The 22,837-nt window shown below is 39.3% G+C and overlaps 1 protein-coding gene across 1 annotated transcript in view; it reads left to right on the top strand.

Annotated features, from left to right (window-relative positions):
- LOC308686107 (uncharacterized protein) overlaps positions 1-22,837 on the top strand; it is a gene marked incomplete at its 3' end in the record, with an annotated part of 100,132 nt that overhangs the window by 14,380 nt on the left and 62,915 nt on the right. Inside the window, exon 2 of the mRNA XM_081358480.1 lies at positions 10,694-10,779. Within this exon, the coding sequence (XP_081214606.1) occupies positions 10,705-10,779 (75 nt within the window). The 5' untranslated portion in view covers positions 10,694-10,704. The remainder of the gene's footprint in view (positions 1-10,693; positions 10,780-22,837) is intronic.

Raw genomic sequence — 22,837 nt, 5'->3', positions numbered from 1 at the left:
AGTCTCGGAGTGTTCCCATAAGTTACAGAGAAGAGATTTATTTTTTATTTTTTATGTTTTATTTTTTGTTCTCTCTGTTCTACTTCCCAAACTAGCAAAGATGACAAGCACGGAAAACGAGCACAAAGTGCATTCTCACAGGCTATGTACCATCAAAGAGTGAGAAAGCTTGGCAGCTGGTGGCTAGGAGACAGGGGAGGGGACGTGGGGATGGCAGATATGGGGAAACTGGCACAATAAATTGCTTTTCAAAAGGGCGGTAGCAGAAGGCACTATTCTAAAACAATTGAGCATGTTAGCACGACACAAAAAGAAAGGGAAATGCAAATGTCAACAAGCCTCATTTAGGGGGAAGTTGGAAGTTCCCCGCCGTCCCCCCACACTATTGGGTGCCGTCCTGCCCACTTGGCTGGGCGTGTGCCCCTCTGAGGAGCTGCCAGCTTTGCTTCTTTCCCCACAGGAGTGTCTGCGGAGTCATTCGTGGTGTTGGCTGCGTACTGCAGCTTAGCTAGAGAGAGGGAGAGAGAGAGGGACGTAGAGAGAAGCTTCATGAGGAAATGTAAATGCATGAGTACGTAAGTATGTGAGAGCACGGGCTCCTCCGGCACCCAGGAATGCCAATGCTGCCTTGGCCAGCACAGCGATGCTGAGAGCGGGACCATCGCCGTCGTTGTCGTCGGGCATTCCCTGCTGTCTGCAATCTCGCTAATTCCATTCATTATTACCTTTTGTGTTTGGCTCCTCGCAATCACTGGCCTGTTTTGCATACTTGATCGTGACACACTGTTGTACAGGAAGAGGGAGGGTGTGTGGTAGGAGGAAAAAATTGTCTGTATTTTGTTTTTGGTACAGTTGACTGGAGAAGTGATAATCGTTTTTCTATGTTGTTCATCGCAAGGCCTCCTTTCAAAGCGAACAAACTTCAGATGTTTTTTCTCATCTACTGTCAAGTTGGAATTCTTCAGGACAACTTCAGGATTTTGCCGTTTGTTGTGTCTGGAACTACTTCCTTTGGATTGGGTATGAAGTTGGCATGACGCTGTGCTCGCTTTCCAGGATAACTCTTTGCCCTGGGGATGTTCTCAATCCCTTTTGTAATATTTCCACAGAATTATACAGCCAAGTGTGTGCTTAACTGCTTTCAGAGCCCATTGTACACTACATGACTGCTAAGACTGATGATCCAGAGGTCGTGTGGCAGTCTGGCAACTGCTCGGAGCAGTGCGTGGGCATCTGGATGGGTATGAGAGGATATTCGGAGCCTGAGTGTACGGGGCTGGAACTCTTGTCCTTGGTTTCAGATCGATCTGATGGCTGTGGCGCTCTGTCTCGGCAGGTCTCCTGCTCTGAGATTCTGAGAGCCATTGTTAATTAAAGCGACGAGATCATTATCCACATTCATTTCATTCGCCTGGAAATTTTTGCTTTAAGATATGAGTTCGTTTGGGTGATGAATATTAGCGTGATGTAATTGGGAGATTTTTTTTTTTTTGGTAATAGCAATTCCTTTTCTTTTTTTTCTTTACATCGCCGTTAAGCCTTCATCTTAATTATGCAGAGCAGACGTTTCATTATTCACTTGCATACTGATGAGATTCATGGAGAAAATTATTATTATTTTTTTTACACAGCCGTTTCTTGAATTAATGGTTTATGAGAAGATGTATATTTCTTTTACTTTTTACATTTTTTTTCTTTAAAGAACATTTGTTAAAAAAACACGAATGGCATTTTAATGAATACAGGACATTTCTAAACTGTAAAGCAGAATTTATACAGAACAAAAATAGTGTGACTGTTAATTCTTCACAATTATCAAGCATTTTCTGTTTCACATGATGCTTTTGTAAGCATATGCTATATGTATCTTCATTTTGTTAAACCAAAGAAAGACAAGTTTTAATGTAGTTTGGCTAAGAAAGGGGATTAAAGAATTCAAATACCTCAAATGATATTTGTTTTTTTTCCTTAAAAATGAACAGTCAAGAAGAGAAAGACATACAATTTGAATTAATAAAAATGCTTGTTCATTTAACTCTAACATGAGTCAGCAGTTCACAAGGATGCTAAACTCTTCCCTTAAGATGGCAACCAAGAGGAGAGACATTGGAATAAGAATTAAGTTAAATGAAGTGAAATAAAATGTTGTCTGTCAATGGTTAAATGATTTGTTCTCTATCTGTGCTTGAGAATAAGTAATCTGTGCTTGAAGATCTGTTATGCTGAATTTTGTGGAATTAGCTAATATAATAAAAAGAATTCTATTCTACAAAAATGTTTTTTTTTAAGTAATATCTTTTTATTTATTTATTTTTATTGCATACAATAGTTTTTGAATAGAAAAAATAATTAGAAAATAAATATTAATTTTGCTAGTGTAAACATTCATAATAAGATGGAAACATTCTTCATGATAGATCACGATAGTGTGTCAGGTTAACATCTTTTTGAAGTAATTTTTATGCACTGGTGTGCAACGTAATCCTTAAACCGTACTATATGAGAACAATACACTCGCATACACAACAAAAAATGCCCCTATGTGCTAGTGAAAATTAGCGCTATATTGGGATCGTGTATAATTGTTCAGTAATTACAGTTCGTTTTTTTTTTTTTTTGCCGTGAAGCTATTGTCTTAATTTTGCAAAGCAGACAGTTCATTAATTGCTTGAATACTAATGAAACCATTCAATCAAACCTCTTCTAGCAGAAAGATTAACATGCTTTATAAAATCACCGCACGGTAATGCTTTTAATCAGATATTTTTAGATTACAGTTTCATGGAAATAGTTAGCCTCGAAATAAATAAACTAATAAATAAAAAATTAAACAGTTGTGTGTTTTTTATATTAATTGACTCTCTTTAATGTTAAGATGGACTCCCTTTTGGCGAGCCAATTTTAATGTGTACTGTACTCTAACACACGTTCAAATTCATTTATCTTTTAACGGAGCAGTTGAGTATGTGGCCTTGATTGTCTTTGTGTAAACAGCATCTCTAATCCTTGCTCCTGTGTAGCTTGTGTACTTGTGTGCTCTGATCAGAGCACACTAATGAAGATATATATACACAGTGTCTGGGAAGATGAGAGCAGCCATGCCAGCGCCACGCCACTTAATGGTGTGTTGTGCAGTTTATTATCAGTATTAAGTAAAACCAGGTTGACACTGTTTGATTTTGGCCACGATTTGGCCGTCAGAGAAATTTTGAGAATCCTAAAAGATTCCTCTAATCCTGGGCCATCTGAAGTCTTTGATCGCCGACAGCCGATTAATGACCATTGCAATCAAATTTTACCTCCAACGAAATTCTGGCAGTGTCAGAAGTTTTGAGGCACAGTCCTGCAGTGTCACTTCTCCTACGACAACCGTTGAATCAAAATCCAATAGGAGACAACAACCAACCACCACTTGGGATGCTAACGATTAATCAATGATCGATTAATTGTCAATAATAATCTAATCGATAAAACTTAATGGTTGTTTAAGTGAGGGCATCATTAGAGTGCGTAGTTTTGAGGTGCATGGAAAAATTAAGCAAGTGTATTAACGTCTTCAAACCGTGCAATGGATTAGCCTAGCTAGGCTAGCTGTTTATTTTGAAACATAATTAACCAAGGGTCTAAAAAAAGTGATTTTACTGCTTAATCAAGCATTGACCTCTCAATCTGAGTGATCCAACCAATCCAAGCGTACTCCAGCTGTTAACCAGTTGGTCTCCACACATCGTCCCTACCCACTACACCCACGACCACCTACCATACCCAAGATCCAGTTTCCATTGGTTGAACTTTCAAATTGCTCTGGAAAATGTTCTCGCCGCGATCAGATCCCAGCAGTCCTGTAGCTTTAGCCAAGCAGCATGTCATTTCACTCCGTGATCTAAGCATCTTCTTATGTTGTTTTTAGACTCATTCAAGGCCACCTGCTCTAAATAAAGATATGCGATCTACTATGCTATTTTGTGAAGCTACAAACCAAAACGTGGCACAAAAGCATCACATACATATTGTTTACACTGTTTATTTCAGACTAATACTTGGTATAGTTTGGTCTCTAACTGAGACAAGTATGCTTGTTGTAATCTGCTAGTTGAGACGTTTTAAACAATATATGAAGTCTATCTGTTCTGTACTATGATTTTACAGTTCACATTTTGAAATAAAGCAATAAAGCATCTATTTTTTCATGCTATGAAAAAACGAGCAATTCTAATATGTCAGCAAATTTAAAGCACTTGTCAACTTATGGCCATATGGTCATATATAAGCTTCTAAGCTTTAAAATGTATTTTGTGTTGGTTGTTGAGTAACATGATAACTTAGTAGTGGCCCTGCTTCATATTTGGGAGGTTAAGGTTAACAATTATTAATCTATTATTTGATTGTTAATTTTAACAAATTAATCGATTATGGGAATTTATGTAAATTGAAGTGACGTGAGGGCCAAGTGGTAACCAATACTTGGAATTTGTCCCATGCATTCAACCCATTCAATTTACTGCTCATCCATTAGGAGCAGTGATCAGTGACACACACTGCAAACCGTGGACACACACACCTGGAGCAGTGGGCAGCTATTTGCTGCGGTTCCCGGGAGCGATTGGGGGTTCGTTGCCTTGCTCAGTCTTGGGTATTGCTGGAAGAGAGCGCTGTTCATTTTCCTCCCGGTGCTGAGAATCAAACCTGTGACCTTCGGGTTACAAGTCCGACTCTCTAACCATTAGCCATGATCAAAATTAACACTAAAGATTGTTTTTGTTTGCTAGCCGCAGTCTCACAGTTACCGAACATGTCACAGATTGATAATGTAAACCGAGTCCTGAGTCCGTTTTTAACACATCTTGACTGTCGTACCATCTGACATTAATGACAACTGAGATCCCACAGTGTGACATGGCTTACAGCTGGGATCATGTTCGTACAGTCTGACAAGCAACAGTCATAAAGGACTATTATAAATCGTACAGTGTGCACCCAGCTAGGGCTGGGCGATATGGCTGAAAACTGTATCACGATATAAGTGTTTCATATCGGTCGATATCGATAATTATTGATATTTTTTATGACATATTTAAAATAAGGACCAGTCCAGGAGACAAATACATTACATTTAAAGATTTTTTATTTTAAACTTTCTGATTATAATCCCATCAGTTATAAAGGCAGAAATGTCAACACGACCATGGAAAACACTCACTCAAATAATTTGTCTAAAATCTGAATGAACACTTAACAATTATCTCTTAACATTAAGGTGCAAAATTAAAGAATACGTAAGAAATGCTTTATAAAGGGGTGGGCGATATGGCAAACATAATATTAAGATTTTTTTCAGGAAAATCACGATTAATGATTTTATCACGATTCTTTTTTATGTTGGTTTTACTATTTTGTGGCTGTTTTTAAAATATGGACATTAGTTTGGTTGTAATGCTCAAAGCCTTAGGTAACAAAATGTAAAACAAAAAAGAATGGCAGACAGGGGCGAAGATAAAAAAGTTCTCATTATGTTCTTTGTTATTAAATATTAAGATCAAAGATACACATTACACGTACACACAACCTAATATACAGATTTAATAAACAGTGCTTTATGTTTTCAGCTACAGCAGGTGTATTTAACAGTAGCATTGAAGAAAGTAATTAAATGAACAAATATGAAAATAAAACAAAACAGACTTCACTGTATAATTTATACATTGATACTTATTAAAGCTACTATTAAAGTTATCAGTCAAGAGCAGTGAATGATTTTCTCTTTGCATTTTGTTGTTTTATTAACATTAAAGGGATAGCTCTGTTTACTGTTTGGATCCACATTCTTCAAAATATTAATATTTGAAAATATAAGAAGGAAATTAATACAGGTTTGGAACAACATTAGAGTGCGTAAATAATGAGCGAATTTTTATTTTTGGGTGAACTATCCCTTTAAGGACAAGCGGCAGCGTGTTTACTATTACTATACTGTCTCTTTAAGAGCTGCGCGCGACGCGTCTAATATACACGCATTTGACAAGCAGATTTTCTCTCAATTTTCTCAAGTTTGCTTTCACTTTAGACATATCCGACTAGTTTATGTAAACCTTGTGTGTATATAACAGTATTAGCACAATAAGACTCGAAATACAGTCCAGTATCCACAGGCGCTGGTAGACAGAGTGCATGTGAGCTTCACGTGTACGCGCTGAGAAACGCACACGTTAAAACAGCTCATAAGCACGCGAATAACAGAGAAACTGACGATGGTCTTGCATAATTTGCAGACGACATGGTCTGACTACGGTCAGACTTGAAGTCAGGCGAGCTGACTTTTCCTGTTTTATCAACAATCGCTGTATCACTACACGCCGGTTCTGTTACTGAAGAATCCAACACGAGACAACAATATTGCGCAACCATACTGACTGGCTGTTGCGTGTCACCCCCTACGTTGCAAGGTTACCAGATAGTTGAGTGCCTTAATTTGTTCATGCAACCAAATTTGCTTTCGCAACCTCTGGTTTCTTCCGACGAAGAAGAAAAAAAAAAATTATCGAACGTTTTATCGAACGCATTTTTTATTGATATTGATTACGTGTCTATCGCGATACATATCGTTATCGTTTTATCGCCCAGCCCTACACCCAGCTTAACTTAATAGTCACATTTAACAGTTTGTTTTTTATGAGGTATAATATATAAATACCTAATATAATGCAGAGATGCAAAATCAGTAGCTTTTGTTAGTTTTCAAAAGTGCAAATGTTTTAGTTCAGTTTACTTTAGTGTTGTTTTTCATTGCAGTCTTGGCCCAGCAGGAAGTGCACAGGCCCTGACACAGTGGTGATTATGTGTGTGCAACCCAAGTTTGAATCTGGCTGTCGTCATTTTCTGATCACATCCCTCCTTCCCTTGCTGGGTAGATGGAGCAATTCGCACGGGATAAGAAATCTCAGTAAAGCTAGCAGAAGTGGGAGGGGTAACTCAATTTACGCAACGGCGTCATTTTCCTGTCGTCATGTGCGTATTACGTTGCTTCCTGATATCAAGTGCACAAACACACAAATCTCTATATATAATCTGTATATAACAGTTGGGTCCGGTTGAATGATGTATTTATTTAATTCTGATTGGATTATGTTGGTAATAGGCACTTGCCTAAAGCTAAAAGGAGTTTCGTGCCTCTGACAAGTGCTTTTGACCTTCTTTTTTGATCTGAATGGTATGCAGAAAACACTTGAGTTTTGCCACAGACTATGGGCCCTATCTTGCACCCAGTGCAATTGACTTTGTACACCGACGCATGTATCATTCCTATTTTGCACCCGCGCAAAGCGGACTTTTCCCTCCACAGATGCACATCGGTAAGTTAGGAAATACACTTGCGCTCCCCAGGGCGGTTCAGCGCAAAGAGGCGGCAAACGTACCTTCATGCTATTTTGCAGGTTTAGAAAACAATTGCGCCACTAACCAGGAAAAAAAGTCAGTGGCGCGTTGCGCATGTTATTCATATGCTATTTTAAGGGCGCATGCTTGGCCATAATCAATGTAGCGTGTGCACAACGCCACTTTGATTCTCTCATCTACACAGAAGCAGCAGTTTGAATTTTTTGCAAATCATACATTATTACGATAGATAGATAGATAGATAGATAGATAGATAGATAGATAGACAATTTATTATAAAAGCATACATCTAGCTTACACATATACCCAAATTATCATACGCCTGTTTAACCGAAGTTAATTTGAGTGGTTTTCTCCATTTCAATGTAACTTCTCTCTTTTACGGCCGTGAAGAGAGTGTTGCTCTCCTCGGCTGTCCACTATGGAAAAAAGCGTCTGCTCTTAAAGGGAATGTGAGATGACGCTCTGATTGGTTTATTTCACGTTACGCCCAAACCACACCTATGAATAATGAAGCTACTTCAGACCAACCCCTTTTAGATTTGCGCCTGGCGCAAGAGTCATTTTTCCCGCCGGGAAAATAGCAACAGCACCCAAGACCCGCCCACAAAGTTACTTGCGCTTTGCGCTTGACACTTGCGTTTCAGATCGTTAAAATAGGGCCCTTAGACTTTACAGACTTTAGTCCCATCGCCTAGAGCAGGGTTCGACAAACTCGGTCCTGGAGGGCCGCTGTTCTCCAGAGTTTAGCTCCAGCACTGATCAAACACACCTGAGCAAGCTAATCAATGTCTTCAGGATCACTAGAAACTCACAGCTAGGTGTGTTTGATCAGGGTTGGAGCTAAACTGTGCAGGACAGTGGCCCTCCAGGACCGAGTTTGAGGAACCCTCGCCTAGAGCGTAACTGAATGTTTCAAGCGCCTCCATACTTGAAAACCGTGGAAAACTTTTAAAATGGGAAATGATGGAACAAAAGTTAACTAACATGAACGCTTATTAAATAACATTAACAAAGGTTAATAAATGCTTTAAAAATATGTTGCTCATTGATAGTTCATGTTAGTCAATGCATTATTAACTTAATGTTTATAAATGAGACCTTCATGTAAAGTGTTACCTTAATTTCTGTAATAAATTACTCACCCTGTCATTCCAAACCAGTGGGACTCTCTGTTGCCTAAAACGCAAAAATAAATATTTAGCACAATGTCAAAGCTGCTCTTTCCCTTTAATGAAAGTGATAAATGCTGACCATAGATGTTCCTGGTCTTTATCTACTTATATTGTATGGGAATAAAACAAACAACAAACAAACAAACGCTTGGACAGGGTTTGGAACAACATGAAGGTAAGTGGCAATTTTTTTTGACAATCTCCCTTTAAATAAAAAAAGTAGTTATCCGCCTTTATTCAGTCACAGATACGTGAATTGGTCGAACTACAAGATGACAGAAATATCAAAACCCCTGTGACACTTAAAGTAGTGTCCTTTTAAGTTTTCTGCACTTTAATTTGAATTAATTCATGAATATAAAAATTATGCTTTTAATGAAAACGATTCAGGGTCAGTCTTACACAATTTCTTGTCCGGGGTCTGAACTTTAACAGCGTCTTCCATTCATTACAGTTCGGCTGGGCACTTGAGATGTGTTCTTTTATACCACTCAAGAGTGAATGAGGCGTGGTACTTGATTACAGCCCAATCCATGCGCGCTCCTTCACATTTGCTGTGCACCTTGACCCCTCGCTGCATGTCACTTGGCTTGCATTTATTTCAGAAGATGCTCTCCCATAAAACTGGCAATCTAGCTTCAGCTGTGAAGGTTTTAGCATGCTGAGTAACAGCTTCGTAGAGCACAAAGACACAAATAGGACCAGGCTATGAATAATTGAGGTGGCCCTTGGAAAAGATGGAGATTGGTGCTCTCTGAAAGGACCTAGACTGCTCTCTGTCATGGTAATCACATAAGTGACTCAAAACACTTCAAGTAAACAATCATCCATTCACGGGTAGATAGAGAGGAGCAGCTTGCTTTGTGTTTGATATTTGACGTTCAGTGTGCCCTTCACATGTAGGGATGTACACAACTACATATTCTCAAAATCAAGTCGGAGGGTTTAGCACTTGTTGACGTATCCATTTGCATGTGTATGGCTGTAGCAGCGGCAGTGCTTTAAAGAGGATAAATGTAAGGATGCGACTTGACATACTGCACAGTTTAGCTGTTAACACGCTAATTAAAGACTTGCTACTAAAATATAAACTACAAACTAGCCTAATCTATTAGTCAGCTGTTGGATGACTAAAGTTATTGGAGCACTGAGACCTTGGCTGTCTCTTGTAAAGCCTGATACTAATTTCATGTGATTGACTGGTTTCAGAAACAAGTGCCTCTACTTACATCTCTATAAGGAGCTGTTTACACGACACCGTAAAAATGGAAAACTTTTTATGCATTTTGGCCGTTCATTTACACGACTATAGCATTTTGGGAGCCTAAAAACGCAAACTTTTTAAAGTTTTTCAAAACGGTCTCCGTGTAAACAACAGAAACGCGAATCTGACGATGACGTCATGCACATGCATATTACAAAGGAAAAACTTTGCTCCGTTTTAAGCATATCGTTGTTGTGTAAACGTACCCTAAAACACCATAAATTAATTCACTGCAGGTTCCAGCTGAAATGAACACTAAAGGCAGTAAAACGCCAACAACTTTAATTTCCACAAATTATGAGCACAGGAGCAGATTATGGAATAATAAAGACTTATTTTCACGCCTTATGAACTCAAAACCCTTTTACTATAACACATGATTCATAAACTAATATTAACGTTTGCATCACATAACCAGCTCCATGTTTGTACTTTTCTAACCAGTAAACTTGCTCGTTAGCTCACCTGGTACAGAATTGCACTTGAATCAGTCCTGTGAAACACGAGTCACGATAAAAGATCTCAAAGACTCACCAGCGCCACTCATCAGACATTTCATTTCCGAACTGATACGTACAACAATCAACACAAAACTTTGTCAGATTCGTGTTAATCAATTTCAGATAAAACTAAATTCTCTTGTTGCGCTTCTCACTGGAGATTTCACTTAAAAAGTGTCGCAAAATTAGCTAGAAGCAACGTTTTTTGCACAAATGAAGCCATTGGCACTTTTTTCCGCTTGGACTGGGTTGATCTGAAGTAAGCCTACTTTATGTGAGTTACTGCTGACGTGTTCATTTTCATTTAGCTAAACCTGAACACTGATCTGGCATCTCTCTGTCTCCCTCTCCCCACTTGCTAGTTGTCTGAGATATGATGGAATCCAGTCGGGATGTTGTACTGGATCAGCCTGAGGAATCTCTCTCAGATCAAAGCATCAAAGCTAAAGTAAGTTTCAAACTATTGAATTTCCATGAAGCTTGAATCAGCTTTCTCTGTTGTGACAATCAGTGTGTTCCAAACCTTACAGAGCTGCCTCACTGTGTACTGTCTGTCTTACTTTTCTGATGAAGTAAACTTGCTCGGTAGCTCACCTGGTACAGCAGTGCACTTGTGATGCGAAGCACTAAGGCACGAGTCTTGTGAAGCACAAGTCACAATAAAAGATTTAACTTTTCATATCACATTTGCTTTTATTAACACTCGGTTAGGTTTAGTGTAGGTGGTACATTATTGAACGCAATAGAACATTAACCTTTTAGCAACACTCACTGGACATTTTATTTCTGAACTGATGCAATATGAACAACGACCAGCGTAATTTTTTGGAGTATCATTTTGCAGAAATGTCGCCTCAGGCACTTTTTTTCCAATGAGCCTGGGTTGAATAGTCCAGTTTGTAACTGTTTTTCATCATTATTATTCAGCCCTGAATACAACACATTTAGAATTGGTATTTTTCTTGATTCTTTCCACTGTCTTGGGATGAAAATTTTTAAAGAGTTTGTCACAATGGATTGTCTTTTCCGTGAGCAAAATAAAACTAAACCAAGGCATCTTATAAGGCAGCATAATTTTGCTACCTTCTTTTCAGTGTAGTTTCAGGATTGTCAATGCAGGTAAGTAGCTCACTAAGTATTGCAATAGACCCATTTTTTACATGACAACAGCCACTACTGACTGGATGCTGTGTGTTGTTGCATATGCAGTGCATGACCTCAATCTCGTTCCTCTGCTCTCCATCTGCTAAATGGAAAAACCCATGTGTCTTTATTCAGCGTATTGCACCTGCCTGAGCGTAAGGAGGGCCTGAAACACACAGATACCCCTGAGGGTATCTGATGCTTGGTTAGGCAGTTATGTTAACTATAGCATGCCATAAACGCCTACATAAGCAAATGACTGAATAATTCACAGTGCTTGGCAGATCTGTAATTAATAGTATCTTGTGGGACCCTCCATAATTCATTTATGCTGCCCATGTGTGGTAAACAGAGCTGGCCCAAAATGAGGTGAGAGAATGAGGTGACCTGATGCTCAGACCCAACATGTCCATGTTCCTTCATTTAGCCTGAAGGAAGGTGATGTCCTCATGAATACCGTACATGTATGTATACATGTATGGGCACTTGTGTGCTAATGTTAGCATAAGCAGCAGCTGCATTCTGCTTTATTATTGCTGTTATGGCGTTTTGTGTGTGTGTGCGTGCGTGAGCGAAATCCAGCAATCTTAATAGGACTCCACACAATCTAGAATTTCATGTGAGAGCAGAAGATTTCCCTTTGCAGATTTTGTAACAGGTTCCAGTCACCCAGATTCGCCACATTGACCAAAAGAAAGTTGCTTGGTTTGAAAGTGACTTCTGCATGAGCTGTGCTACATACTGTACATCGCGACATTCTTGCATTCAGAATTTCTCTAATGTGACCATACATTTAAGAGAATATTCAGGGTTATTTATTAGCCTAACAAATGTTGGTCTGTTTTGAAATCTTGCTTTGTGAAAGCTCATCAAACTAAGGATAAAATGCAACATTGTACTAGTTTTCTCAAAGCTGTACACAAAAGGTAGTGTACTTGCTCACAACATTAAAGACATTTTTTTTATATTTTTTGACCTCATATTTTTTGTCATAAATAATAAATGACAATAGCTTACATTCATTTGCCTCTGTTTGTCTCAAAATCCAGTCAAAAATCAATGCATAGAACCCAAGTCCCCATCCTTTTTTTTTTTTACATTTTGATAATCCGTTACACTATACTATATCCGATAGTACGTTACAGTATAGAAGAAATGATCTGTTGCTACTTCAGTTTCAATCTCTACTTTAAAAGCTGTTAGCTCACTGGAATTCCTGTTTTAATCTGACCCATATCATGATCCTATTCCCCTCCACTTCCTCTATTATTTATCTTCAGTAAAATGCTTTATAAATGCTAGCGTCACATTGCTGCTTTACATTTGTCATCTTTCCATAATACACATTGTTTTTAATTTTGTGTAAATTTGATATTCAATGATTAACACCAATGACATTTTCACATAAAATATGAATTGCTTTTTTAGATATAGCTTCATATAGGATAAAGATCGCAGTCTAAAACGCTTTTGCAATAAGAAAAGTTGATGTTAATTTGAGTGAAAGTCTTAATTTCTTTGATAGATGTGGCTGGGCTCATAGCATTAGTGTGTGGGGCATTAGAGCTGCTATTGATTTTGCATATTTAAACAGCTCCAAACAAAGAGAGAGGCTTAAAAGGGCACAACTAATTAGTTAGTTGTCAATAATTGACTCTTAAGATGCAGAATGACTAGAACTGGCTTTGATACGCTTATCTTTTACAGATCTGAACGAGGAGGGTTTTTTTATTATTTTTTCCTTTCTCAAGCATTCAGTGTAGAGGGAAGTGAGTAGAAGCGAGCTCTGTTGAGTATGAATCATTAACTTAAAGCGGACCATGTCTGTTTCATCAGTCATTGAATACTTACTAATAGACTGTCAAATTGTTGCCTCTGGGTTATGCTGTGATAACCTTGGCCTCAGTCCATACATACACACATACGAGATGTGCTCTGGCAGGGAATCGGGTGATGTCAGCTGTCAGCCCTGGGGACAGCGGTTCAGTTTAGTGTCTAGCTCCTCCTTTTGAAGTCTACCAAACATGAAATGATTCCCAGAGCTGCTTTCTGACCTCTGATTAGTCATGGTGGAAATCTTGTCCTGCACCTTTTAAGTTATAGATATGAATGATACCTCAAATCGTGTTGCTTGCTGAGGACTCGTGTGCTATTCTTTTTCTGAGCAATCAGCTTTCCTCCTACTGGATGATGAAACAAGCTATGATGAAAAAAAAAAAAACTCATAGTGAAACTGAAATAGAGACCCAAGCCATATCTATGGACCAGAATATCATATAGACTTGGTTCACATTTGATTTTAGGTCAGAGAGCAACCACCTAGGTCAAATAAGAGTGTTCAAGTTAAGAAGATCTTGGAAACTTATAGTACTCTCTATATATATATATATTCATGCTGGTTTCATATGGTTTGGAAAGACTTTTATACCACAAGAAAAGTTTAATAAAAAAAAAAAAAAACATATTCTAAAAACATATTTTCCTTACCATGCATTAATGTAAATGTACACATCTTAATCCTTATTTTAAAAAAAGGTGCTGTATTGTAGGTCCTATATTTTTCTTTGAAAAAATTACTTAATTTCATGGTTCATGTTTCTTTCTCTGCACGATGGTTGATTTAACATTTTCAAATATGAATAGAAAAGTGAAGAAGTTTTAATAAAATACAATTTTTTAAGAAATAAAAATCGAAGGTTATGTTTATTTATTTTTTTAATTTTATTCTTCTAATGATTTCGACTTTATTATATCAGGACAACCCTAATATTTCTGACTTTTTTCTGATTGACTGATTTTTTCCCTTAAATTAAAGAGAATAGGTGTATTCAGGTCATTGCATTTTTCTATGTTTTTCTTAGTAAATTAACAGATCTGTCAGTGACCCCCAGAGCAGTCTTGCAACCACACACATTTTCTTCATAAAATGTTAAAATCTAGTTACAATTAAGTTTTTGTAATACTGGTGTTTATTGAAGTCATCAGAACGATGATGTTTGTCCTTGTGCCATGTCACACAAAGGGGCCATACATGGGGTCATCACTGACCTCTCCCTCGCTCACGTTACCTCTAAATCTCATTTTCAGCGCCACGGCATTGTGTGCAGCGTGCTCTGGTGGCTAAAGGTGCTTGATAAAAGCTATAACTTATCTCACGTTTGAAGCTAATGGGAAGAACACTGGCCACAGTGAAAAATAAATTACATTTTTTCCCCCTCTTCTGCGCTGCCCTTCTGACCCATCACGTAATATAGCAGTGGTGAGAGTATGCATTACATATCCGAGGCATTCGAATTTATCTGTACTGCACAACGCTGACTGATGCATTTGAAAATAATGTACTGCAGTCCCAACATTACAGGACCCTGTAACTAATGGACAGCTCTCGCCTGAGCTCGCCTCTGTATATCATTCAACTGCTGCACCTCATCAAGCCCAGAGTCCTTTACAGAGCCGCACACAACATCCTTTACTTTCTCTCTTGCTCTTATGGTACGTGTCCATTGGATTGGAATAAATCTGCTCACTGCTGCTTTGGGTTTTGTCTCTAAAACATTCAGTGATTCAGTGGTCTGTGATTGCTTTAAATAGTCATCGTATGTGTTTTTCTGGACTATAGGCACTTTATTGATTCTAAGATATGTCAGCAATTAGTTTTGCCATATTTTTCAAATGCCTTTAATGGATACATTTTGTTTTACCCTTGTACCAGAACCAGACTTTCATTAAAGGGATAGTTCACCCCAAAATTCTGTCATTAATTAGGGTGCTTTCACATCTGTAGTTAAGTTCATTTGGTCCGGACCAAGGGTGAAAAATGATACTTTGTAGCATTTTTCCGGCGTTTTGGTTCCTTTTCACACCAGACTGATCGCTCTGGTCCGAATCAGTTTATGAGTTGATAAAACGAACCAAAACGCAGTCACGTGACTACATCCACATCACTCGTTGGCCAGATGTGTCTTGAACGCATTTCCATAACTGCACTTCGTTTGGTCAGAATTAACGTGCGTGAAAATCCGGCAAACAACGCGCAGATGTTTACTATGGAGAGATGACTGCGTGGGCTGATTGTATCCTTGGTCATATTTTATTATATAGTTTGTCTACACCACTTTAGACAAACAAGAATATTTGAGAATGAAGCGAGGATGTGGCTGTTAATGATTTCTATCAGGCTCTGCACCTCCTCACAACTTCAAGTTTGTCCGCGAGCTGCCATGCTTAAAATGCAAACTGTCAATCGACAAACATTTCTCCTCATCCCATAATCACAGCGCAGCTGACTACGGCAACTGGTTTAGTCCAAAAATGCGCAGTTCTTTGGCAGTTGGTTCTGTTCAAGGTCGGATCACGTTCTCACCACAAACAAACCGCTCCAGAGTTCGTTTCAAAGCGTACCGAGACCACCTCTTCGAGGAGGTCTCGGTACGCTTGTTTGGTCCGCTTTTGGTGCGCACCCGAGTGCGATTGCCGCATTCACACCTGCCCAAACAAACCGCACCAATGGGGAAAACGAACTCTAGTGCGATTCAACCGAACTAAATGAGGCAGGTGTGAAAGCACCCTTACTCACCCTCATGCAGTTTCAAACCCGTAAGGCTTTCGTTCATCTTCGGAACACAAATGAAGATCTTTCTGATGAAATCTGAGAGCTTTTTGTCCCTCCATATAGACATCTACGCAACTACCACTTTGACGCTTCAAAAAGTTCATGAAGTGATCGTAGGAAATTGTTTAAAATGTGATTTCCTTCACAGATTGTTATTAAAACAAAAAGCATAACTTGAGATGTGGTGGAAATGGCAGCGTCATGTAAATGTTGTGAATTATTGAATTTATTTAATTTCCACAACACTATCAACAACAAATAGAATTCCAAAAATAACAAAGTGAAAATGTTAGTGGTGTTTGTGCATGACACAAGGCGTGTGTGGTTTATGCATGCTTAATAGAGCTTTCTAGATTGCTAGGTTGTTCTGGGTGGTTGCAGATGTTCATACTCTTTTCTAACTTTTCTTGTATATTAGTATAATCGGTTAAGATATTATTTTTCTCCATGATTAAAGCTCCAATATGTAAAAAATGTTGACCACAAGAGGACGCAGTTTCCAACAATAACAAAGGCGAAGCTTGATGACCCTATGAAGGAGGTGACGATGGGAGATGTCGTTTTTAATGCGTTTTCACCATCTAGCGATGTATCTAAATGGAATTAATGAATCATGATCACGGATGAGGTAATTTATTCGTTTTTGTATTACCTGTATGTCTGATCGTATTATTTTATGTCGTCATAATAAATGAACTGCAAGGAACGTGAAATGACCATGTGATGTTCCGGTGTTGTGGAATATCACATGGTCCACACCGGAAAAAAAGGATAGTGCGGACATTGCGTCACTGAGAGGCGACATTTCTTTTCCGTGACGGACAGTTACAGTTATTTAAAATCGGAATTTCTCTGAAATAAAAAATCTTTGGAGACTTTTGAGATATTGTAAGTACACAACTGGAGGAAATATATCACACTGTGCAAGTTATTTTTGGAAATTTTATTACAAAATTGTTACATATTGGAGCTTTAAAGGCCCGTTCACGCCAATAAATATACGATAACAATAACTATGTTGGCATCCACACCAAGGGATGATAATGTTTTGTTTATTATAAGCCAGCACTGCAGTAGACCATTCAGACACACTATTGTCATGATAATATTGTGAACCTGATAAACTTCTAGATTATTAATAAATTAAGTCTCAAGGTAGTTCTTTATGATAATCTGTCTTGGTAATGATGTTGACGCTCTCAACACTACCAAGGACATCTAGCATTTGCCAGAAGTGTATAACAGTAAAAAGGGCTGTTCTGTTTCACTTTACCTTACCTTTTTTTCCCCCTACTTTTTTATTTAATAAAATAAAATATGTATTATTTGAACGTATTTAATAATTATTGTCAAGGTTAAAAAATTGTCAAAAAAAAAATATATTCAAAACCTGCATACATACTAAATCAGTGGCACATCCACATTCAGAAGGTAATAAGCGGCTGATGAGTCTTCTTTGAAGCTCAACTATATCCCAACTCTTTTATCCTCATCCTCTTTCCACTGTCCATATTTCTTTAAATAGTGTTTATCTGAAATTACCAAGGCCAGCTGCCTGCTTAAGCCAAATCAGCCCAGAGAAGGAGAAGATGAAAAGGCCAAATGAATTCCATCCACACAGAGGTCAAAGAGACAGAAATGCATAGCAATGCAGTTTGGTCAGCAGGCAGGAGAAGATGGGATGCTAATAAGATCACAGAGAGATGGGGAGCTCGGGCCCCTGGGAAACGTATAAAAGTGTTGTCTGCACATTACAAAAAAGGCCTAGCTGAAAAAATAATGATGCCTGCCTTAAGGTTTATTAATAATCAGAGGCAGATTTTTTTGTCCAGAGGATTGTTATGGCGTGGAACCAGCACTAACCAAATCAGAGCAGATAGAGAAAGAAAGAGAAGAAAGAGAGAGAGCTAAACCAAAAAAATCAAAAAATCCAGTTCTGTCTAGGTGTTATGCTCAACTGATGTGGACTCTCATTATCTGCACTCTCCTTTTACTCTTAATGGAATACTCAGAGGGTGCAGCAGCTAACGTTTGGCATGCTTTTCCTCCTGGACAATGCCCTTCCTCTAACAAAGGTGCACAGGAGCAGAACAGGGCCTGCTCGAGTCCGCTGTGGTAAAAGACCTGAAAGCTCTGTCTTGATACCCTCAGCCTAATTGGAAATTCAAAGAATAGCTAATGAAATGAGAGACCTGGATGAAGCATGTAGTATTTTGTATCGCCCGTCAGGAAAGTCCAGTGCTGACCTTGCTTTATCATGCTGTGGATAACTTAAGTGGATCAGATATCAGTTATGAAAGAGTAATGCAATTATAATGCAACAATGTGGAGTGCAGAATGCTGTGAGGAAAAGACAAATATGTTTTTAAACCCTATGGGTGTGTGAGCCATAAGTCAGCAGTACTTCACTTTAATGCTCATTTTAAGGTCTGCAAGTTTATTTACTTGGTTTTTCACAACCGATTCAGTGTTCACCTAAATCAGCTGTTCACAACCATGTTCCTGAGCTGATGAGTTGAATGAATCGTGATTAGGGAGACCTCCAGAATGTGCCTCCATGAACAGTGCTGTTAACCACTGACCTAGATAACAATTTTGCAAAGTATGACTTGTTTCTTGATCTTCTGTTGGTAGTAGAATGACAGGTCCAAGCAAACAAAAGTCCTAACATTCTTCTTAACCCAACCACTAAAGCCTGAAGAATGTTTCAGGATGGACAATTCTATCTGACCAAATGGCCATCAATTAATTACACTTGGAAAAAGTTAGAATGTCAGATTTTGCACAAGGCATAAAAAACTATACTCTAGGCCAGGGGTTCCCAAACTTTTTAGCCCGCGACCCCCATGATAAATGCGCTGCTGCCCCGCGACCCCCATACCCCATCCCCCCCCCCCCCAGCCAAGCATATTTTTTACCAGCCAAAATAATAAACAGCCTTTTTTTGGTCTCACATTCATTTCAGTACTTTTAATTGAGATAATAAGGTAGGCCTATTATGTTGAATACAAATATAAAAAAAATGTCCAGAGCAAAATTTGAAATGTATAATAAAAAAAAAAAAAAAACCTATATTGATCAAAATGTGAGAATATGAAATATTACTATCATTGGGGTGAAATACATTTTTTTTTTTTTCTGTCAGTTTTGTTAGCCTACCTGACTCGTACGGAAGGGAAGGCAGAACGTAGGCTACTCGGTTACGTAACCTCGGTTCCCTGAGAGATAAGGGAACGAGTATTGCGTTGCCAAACGCTATGGGAAAACTCCTTTTCTCGAGAAAAGAACGGCCATGGTGTGTAAAGCAGAAGCAGCCTGTTCAGCGGCGGAGTATGCACGATCCGCGAGTGCTGAAGATGGGTGCGCAGCCTTTGCTCTCCAACTGCCAGCAGGACACAAATGGGCGGCGACCGCTTCTTCCAGTGGCGGGAGCTTTTTCCTCAGCGCCGTCAACAGATAGAGCGTTAACTGTACGCACACACCGCCCGCCGACTTGAGCTGCAAAGAAGCTCTGGCTGTCCTGTCAAGGACGCTTGTCAAATAGTACGGGGAAGCTTGACGCTTAGCCGCTCTGAATAGTGAGTGCGCGCGCGCGGCCTGGGCTCTGTCGCTCTCTCTCTCTCTCTCTCTCTCTCTCTCTCTCTCTCTCTCTCTCTCTCTCTCTCTCTCTCTCTCTCTCTCTCTCTCTCTCGCGCGCGCTCTCTCTCTGCTCGTCAGGGTCAAAAGAGCGCGTGCGCGCTGAAAATTTCATATTTTGGTATGAACATTCACCTGCCAGTGTGGCGGATAGCCTTTTGAGATTTACTCGCCAAACAGAAAATCTACCTGGTGTGATCGTACGTGCGAAAGGGTTAAATTAATTGCAACAAAAATATATGGGGCCTATATATTTTTTCCACTTTTTTTTTTATAGAAATCAGCTCGCGGGGGGTCGCGACCCCCACTTTGGGAACCACTGCTCTAGGCAAATGGTGTCCAGTCCTGCACATGGAGGGCCACTTTCGTGTAGAGTTTGGCCCTGTCCCAAATGGCGCACTTCATGAGGACTTTCGGTCTCGTGGACTTAAATTGCGCGTGCTCGCTGAGTCTACGAGTCCGTAGTCCGTCCCATTCAGCATTTTAACGCTCTGAAGTGTGCTCAGCAGCGCCCCCTTTGTACCCTTGAAGCGGTCTTCTGCGAAGCCCGCATAGATGCAGGCTCCACACACTTTAACTACCCAGGAATCCTTGCGAAAGGCCAATCAGACAACAGATGGGAGGAGATTTCGCTCACGGACAATTGTTGACATGGCTGAGAAGAAAATATTACGGTTTTTATGACCTAGATGTACATTTTACCAGTTGTAACCTACAGTTTATACAAACATTATGGTCATCAACCAGTGGTTGATGTCTCAAACATAATAATAGCGCGCTGAATAATACGATCGCATTTTGATTCATTAAATAAATAGAACCGAATGTCTGGGCTTTACTGAGTCATATTTAAACATAGTATGAATATTGAAACCTGTAAATTCATCTGAAACTCATGCACATTTTCATTATGTGTTAAAATTGTAATCTTAGTTCAAATGGAACATTATGTATTATTATGTACAACTGTATACATCATTTAAATAAGCATGATGTATCTATTGTCTAATGCCCAGGTGGCATGCATAATATCAAAATATAGAACTGTAAAATTAGGCTGTGTAGTTGACATGGAGTTAAGACGTCGGAGTGCAAAAATGTGATTTCTCCTGTCCAACAACAACCAGACCGTTATTTCCGGCGTGACGATCGAGTCTGTCCCAAAAATACCTCTCAATGCGCCCTCGTGGACTCGCGCCAAGGGCTCTATAGGTCTGCACTACATGACGTCACCAAAGTGTGGACTCTGAGGAAGTCCACAAGTCCGGAGTGTGCCATTTGGGACAGGGCCTTTAATTCCAATCTGCTCCAACACAACTGCTTGAAATTTACTAGTAATCCCGAAGACTTTGATTAGATGGTTCAGGTGTGTTTAATTAGGGTCTGAACTCTACAAGAAAATGTCCCTCCAGAACCAGGATTGGGCCCCCCTGCTCTAGGCTTATACATTAATTACCCCTAATGATAGATTGATGAGAATGTTTCACAAGTCTCAACCTCAAGCCTTAGCCCAACTCTAACCTCAATTCTAAACTTAATCCTAAAATTATATTTTTGGTTTATAGCGAAGGTAGCCAGCCCTACTCCTGGAGGGCTACTACCATCCTGCAGAGTTCAGCTCCATTCCTAATCAAACACACTTTATCCAGCTGATCGAGGTGTTCAGGATTGCTTGAAAAATAACAGGGAGGTATGTTGGAGCAGGGTTGGAAGTGAAGTCTACAGGAGGGTAGCTACCACAGGTTTATAGGAATATTTTTTTGAAAAACCAACCAAGTCATACCCAGTGAAGTCTTATATGTTAGAGGTCTAGCATTATGGGTCTAGATGTTGTAAATATTTAGTTTGGCTTCACCCAGGTTCGTACAGTGGGTCTGGTATCCACTGTCCTCTTGAGCTTGCTTCAGATGAATGGCATGGCGAATCAGACATCGAGAGTTTTAGTAATTGGCCTATGTGGAAAACTTTGCTGGGAATGATTTTAAACCAGGAAAGCACTGAAATGCCATCTAGGTGGTTAATGGTTAGTGATGCAGCATTCAAACGTTGACCACACCTGATGCAAAATGGAACCTGGGAGTCACTGTCCCAATTTTAGCAAATCCCTGCTGCCTCATTGTCTCCTGAAGTGGCCTTGTGCTGCTCACATTTATTAATGGTCCACTAGAGGATTTATTTTATTATTGTCTTTATTTCTTTTTCTGCATGTTTTCTGTCTGGCTATCATTTATAATTTCCCAAACTGCGTCCATTGCATCAGCTTGATTTAGATGGATCTGATGGAATCAGAGTGGTTTTTTTTTTTTTCATGATAAATAGCTTGTGTTTCAATGTCAAGGCATTAACGGTAAAATTGTGCCTGGTATATTTTCATTTGCTGACTATAACAGCCCCAGAACATAGTCATTGTGTCCTACCCCACCCCCACCCCATATTTCCCTCTCTCTCTATAGCTTTGATGTGCGCTATCAGTAAGCCACATCGCTAACAACCCTCTGCACCCCAAACCACTCCATGTCAGCACCTTTTGATGTAGCCTATGTGCACATCCAAATAGAATTTTTAACAAGCTGCCATTATCATTTTGATTTCTGCCTGAATGAAAAGAGTGACCTCTGGCATTTGTGCGGAGAGTGAGGTGGAGGAGGCAGTGCAGGCAAATATGGCTCATTGACATAAAGCCCAATGTTGTGTGTGCAGTTTCTGAGATTGTAGCATAGGAGTGAAAAGAGATGACAGACTCACAGATAAGGCCTCTTTAGTTCTGGGTTTACTCAGAGGGGCTAAGCTGACACGTGAGGAGTTTCTGAATGTTTTAGCCAAGGAGGTGACAAGTCATTTTATGTAGATGGTCTTAGAACTACTCTCCTATCAACCAGTCAGAGGGTTTCACTAGGGTTCATTTTAGGGCTGGGGACTTGAGACATCAGAATTTGATATCTAGCAAACATTTCACTTCTGATTTTAGAGGCAGTTTATGGTAAGTTTTGGGTCAAACAAAATATTTTGATCCTGAAAAGATCTTAGTAAAATTACAGTCACCCTAGTTGCAGGAATAGGCAATGTCCTGGTGTGCCACTGTCCTGCAGAGTTTAGCTCCAACCCTAATCAAACA

The sequence above is a fragment of the Scardinius erythrophthalmus genome, assembly GCF_964197995.2.
Source record: "Scardinius erythrophthalmus genome assembly, chromosome: 2".
In the NCBI taxonomy this organism is placed as follows: domain Eukaryota; kingdom Metazoa; phylum Chordata; class Actinopteri; order Cypriniformes; family Leuciscidae; genus Scardinius; species Scardinius erythrophthalmus.
This window is presented reverse-complemented; position numbering and strand designations above follow the sequence as displayed.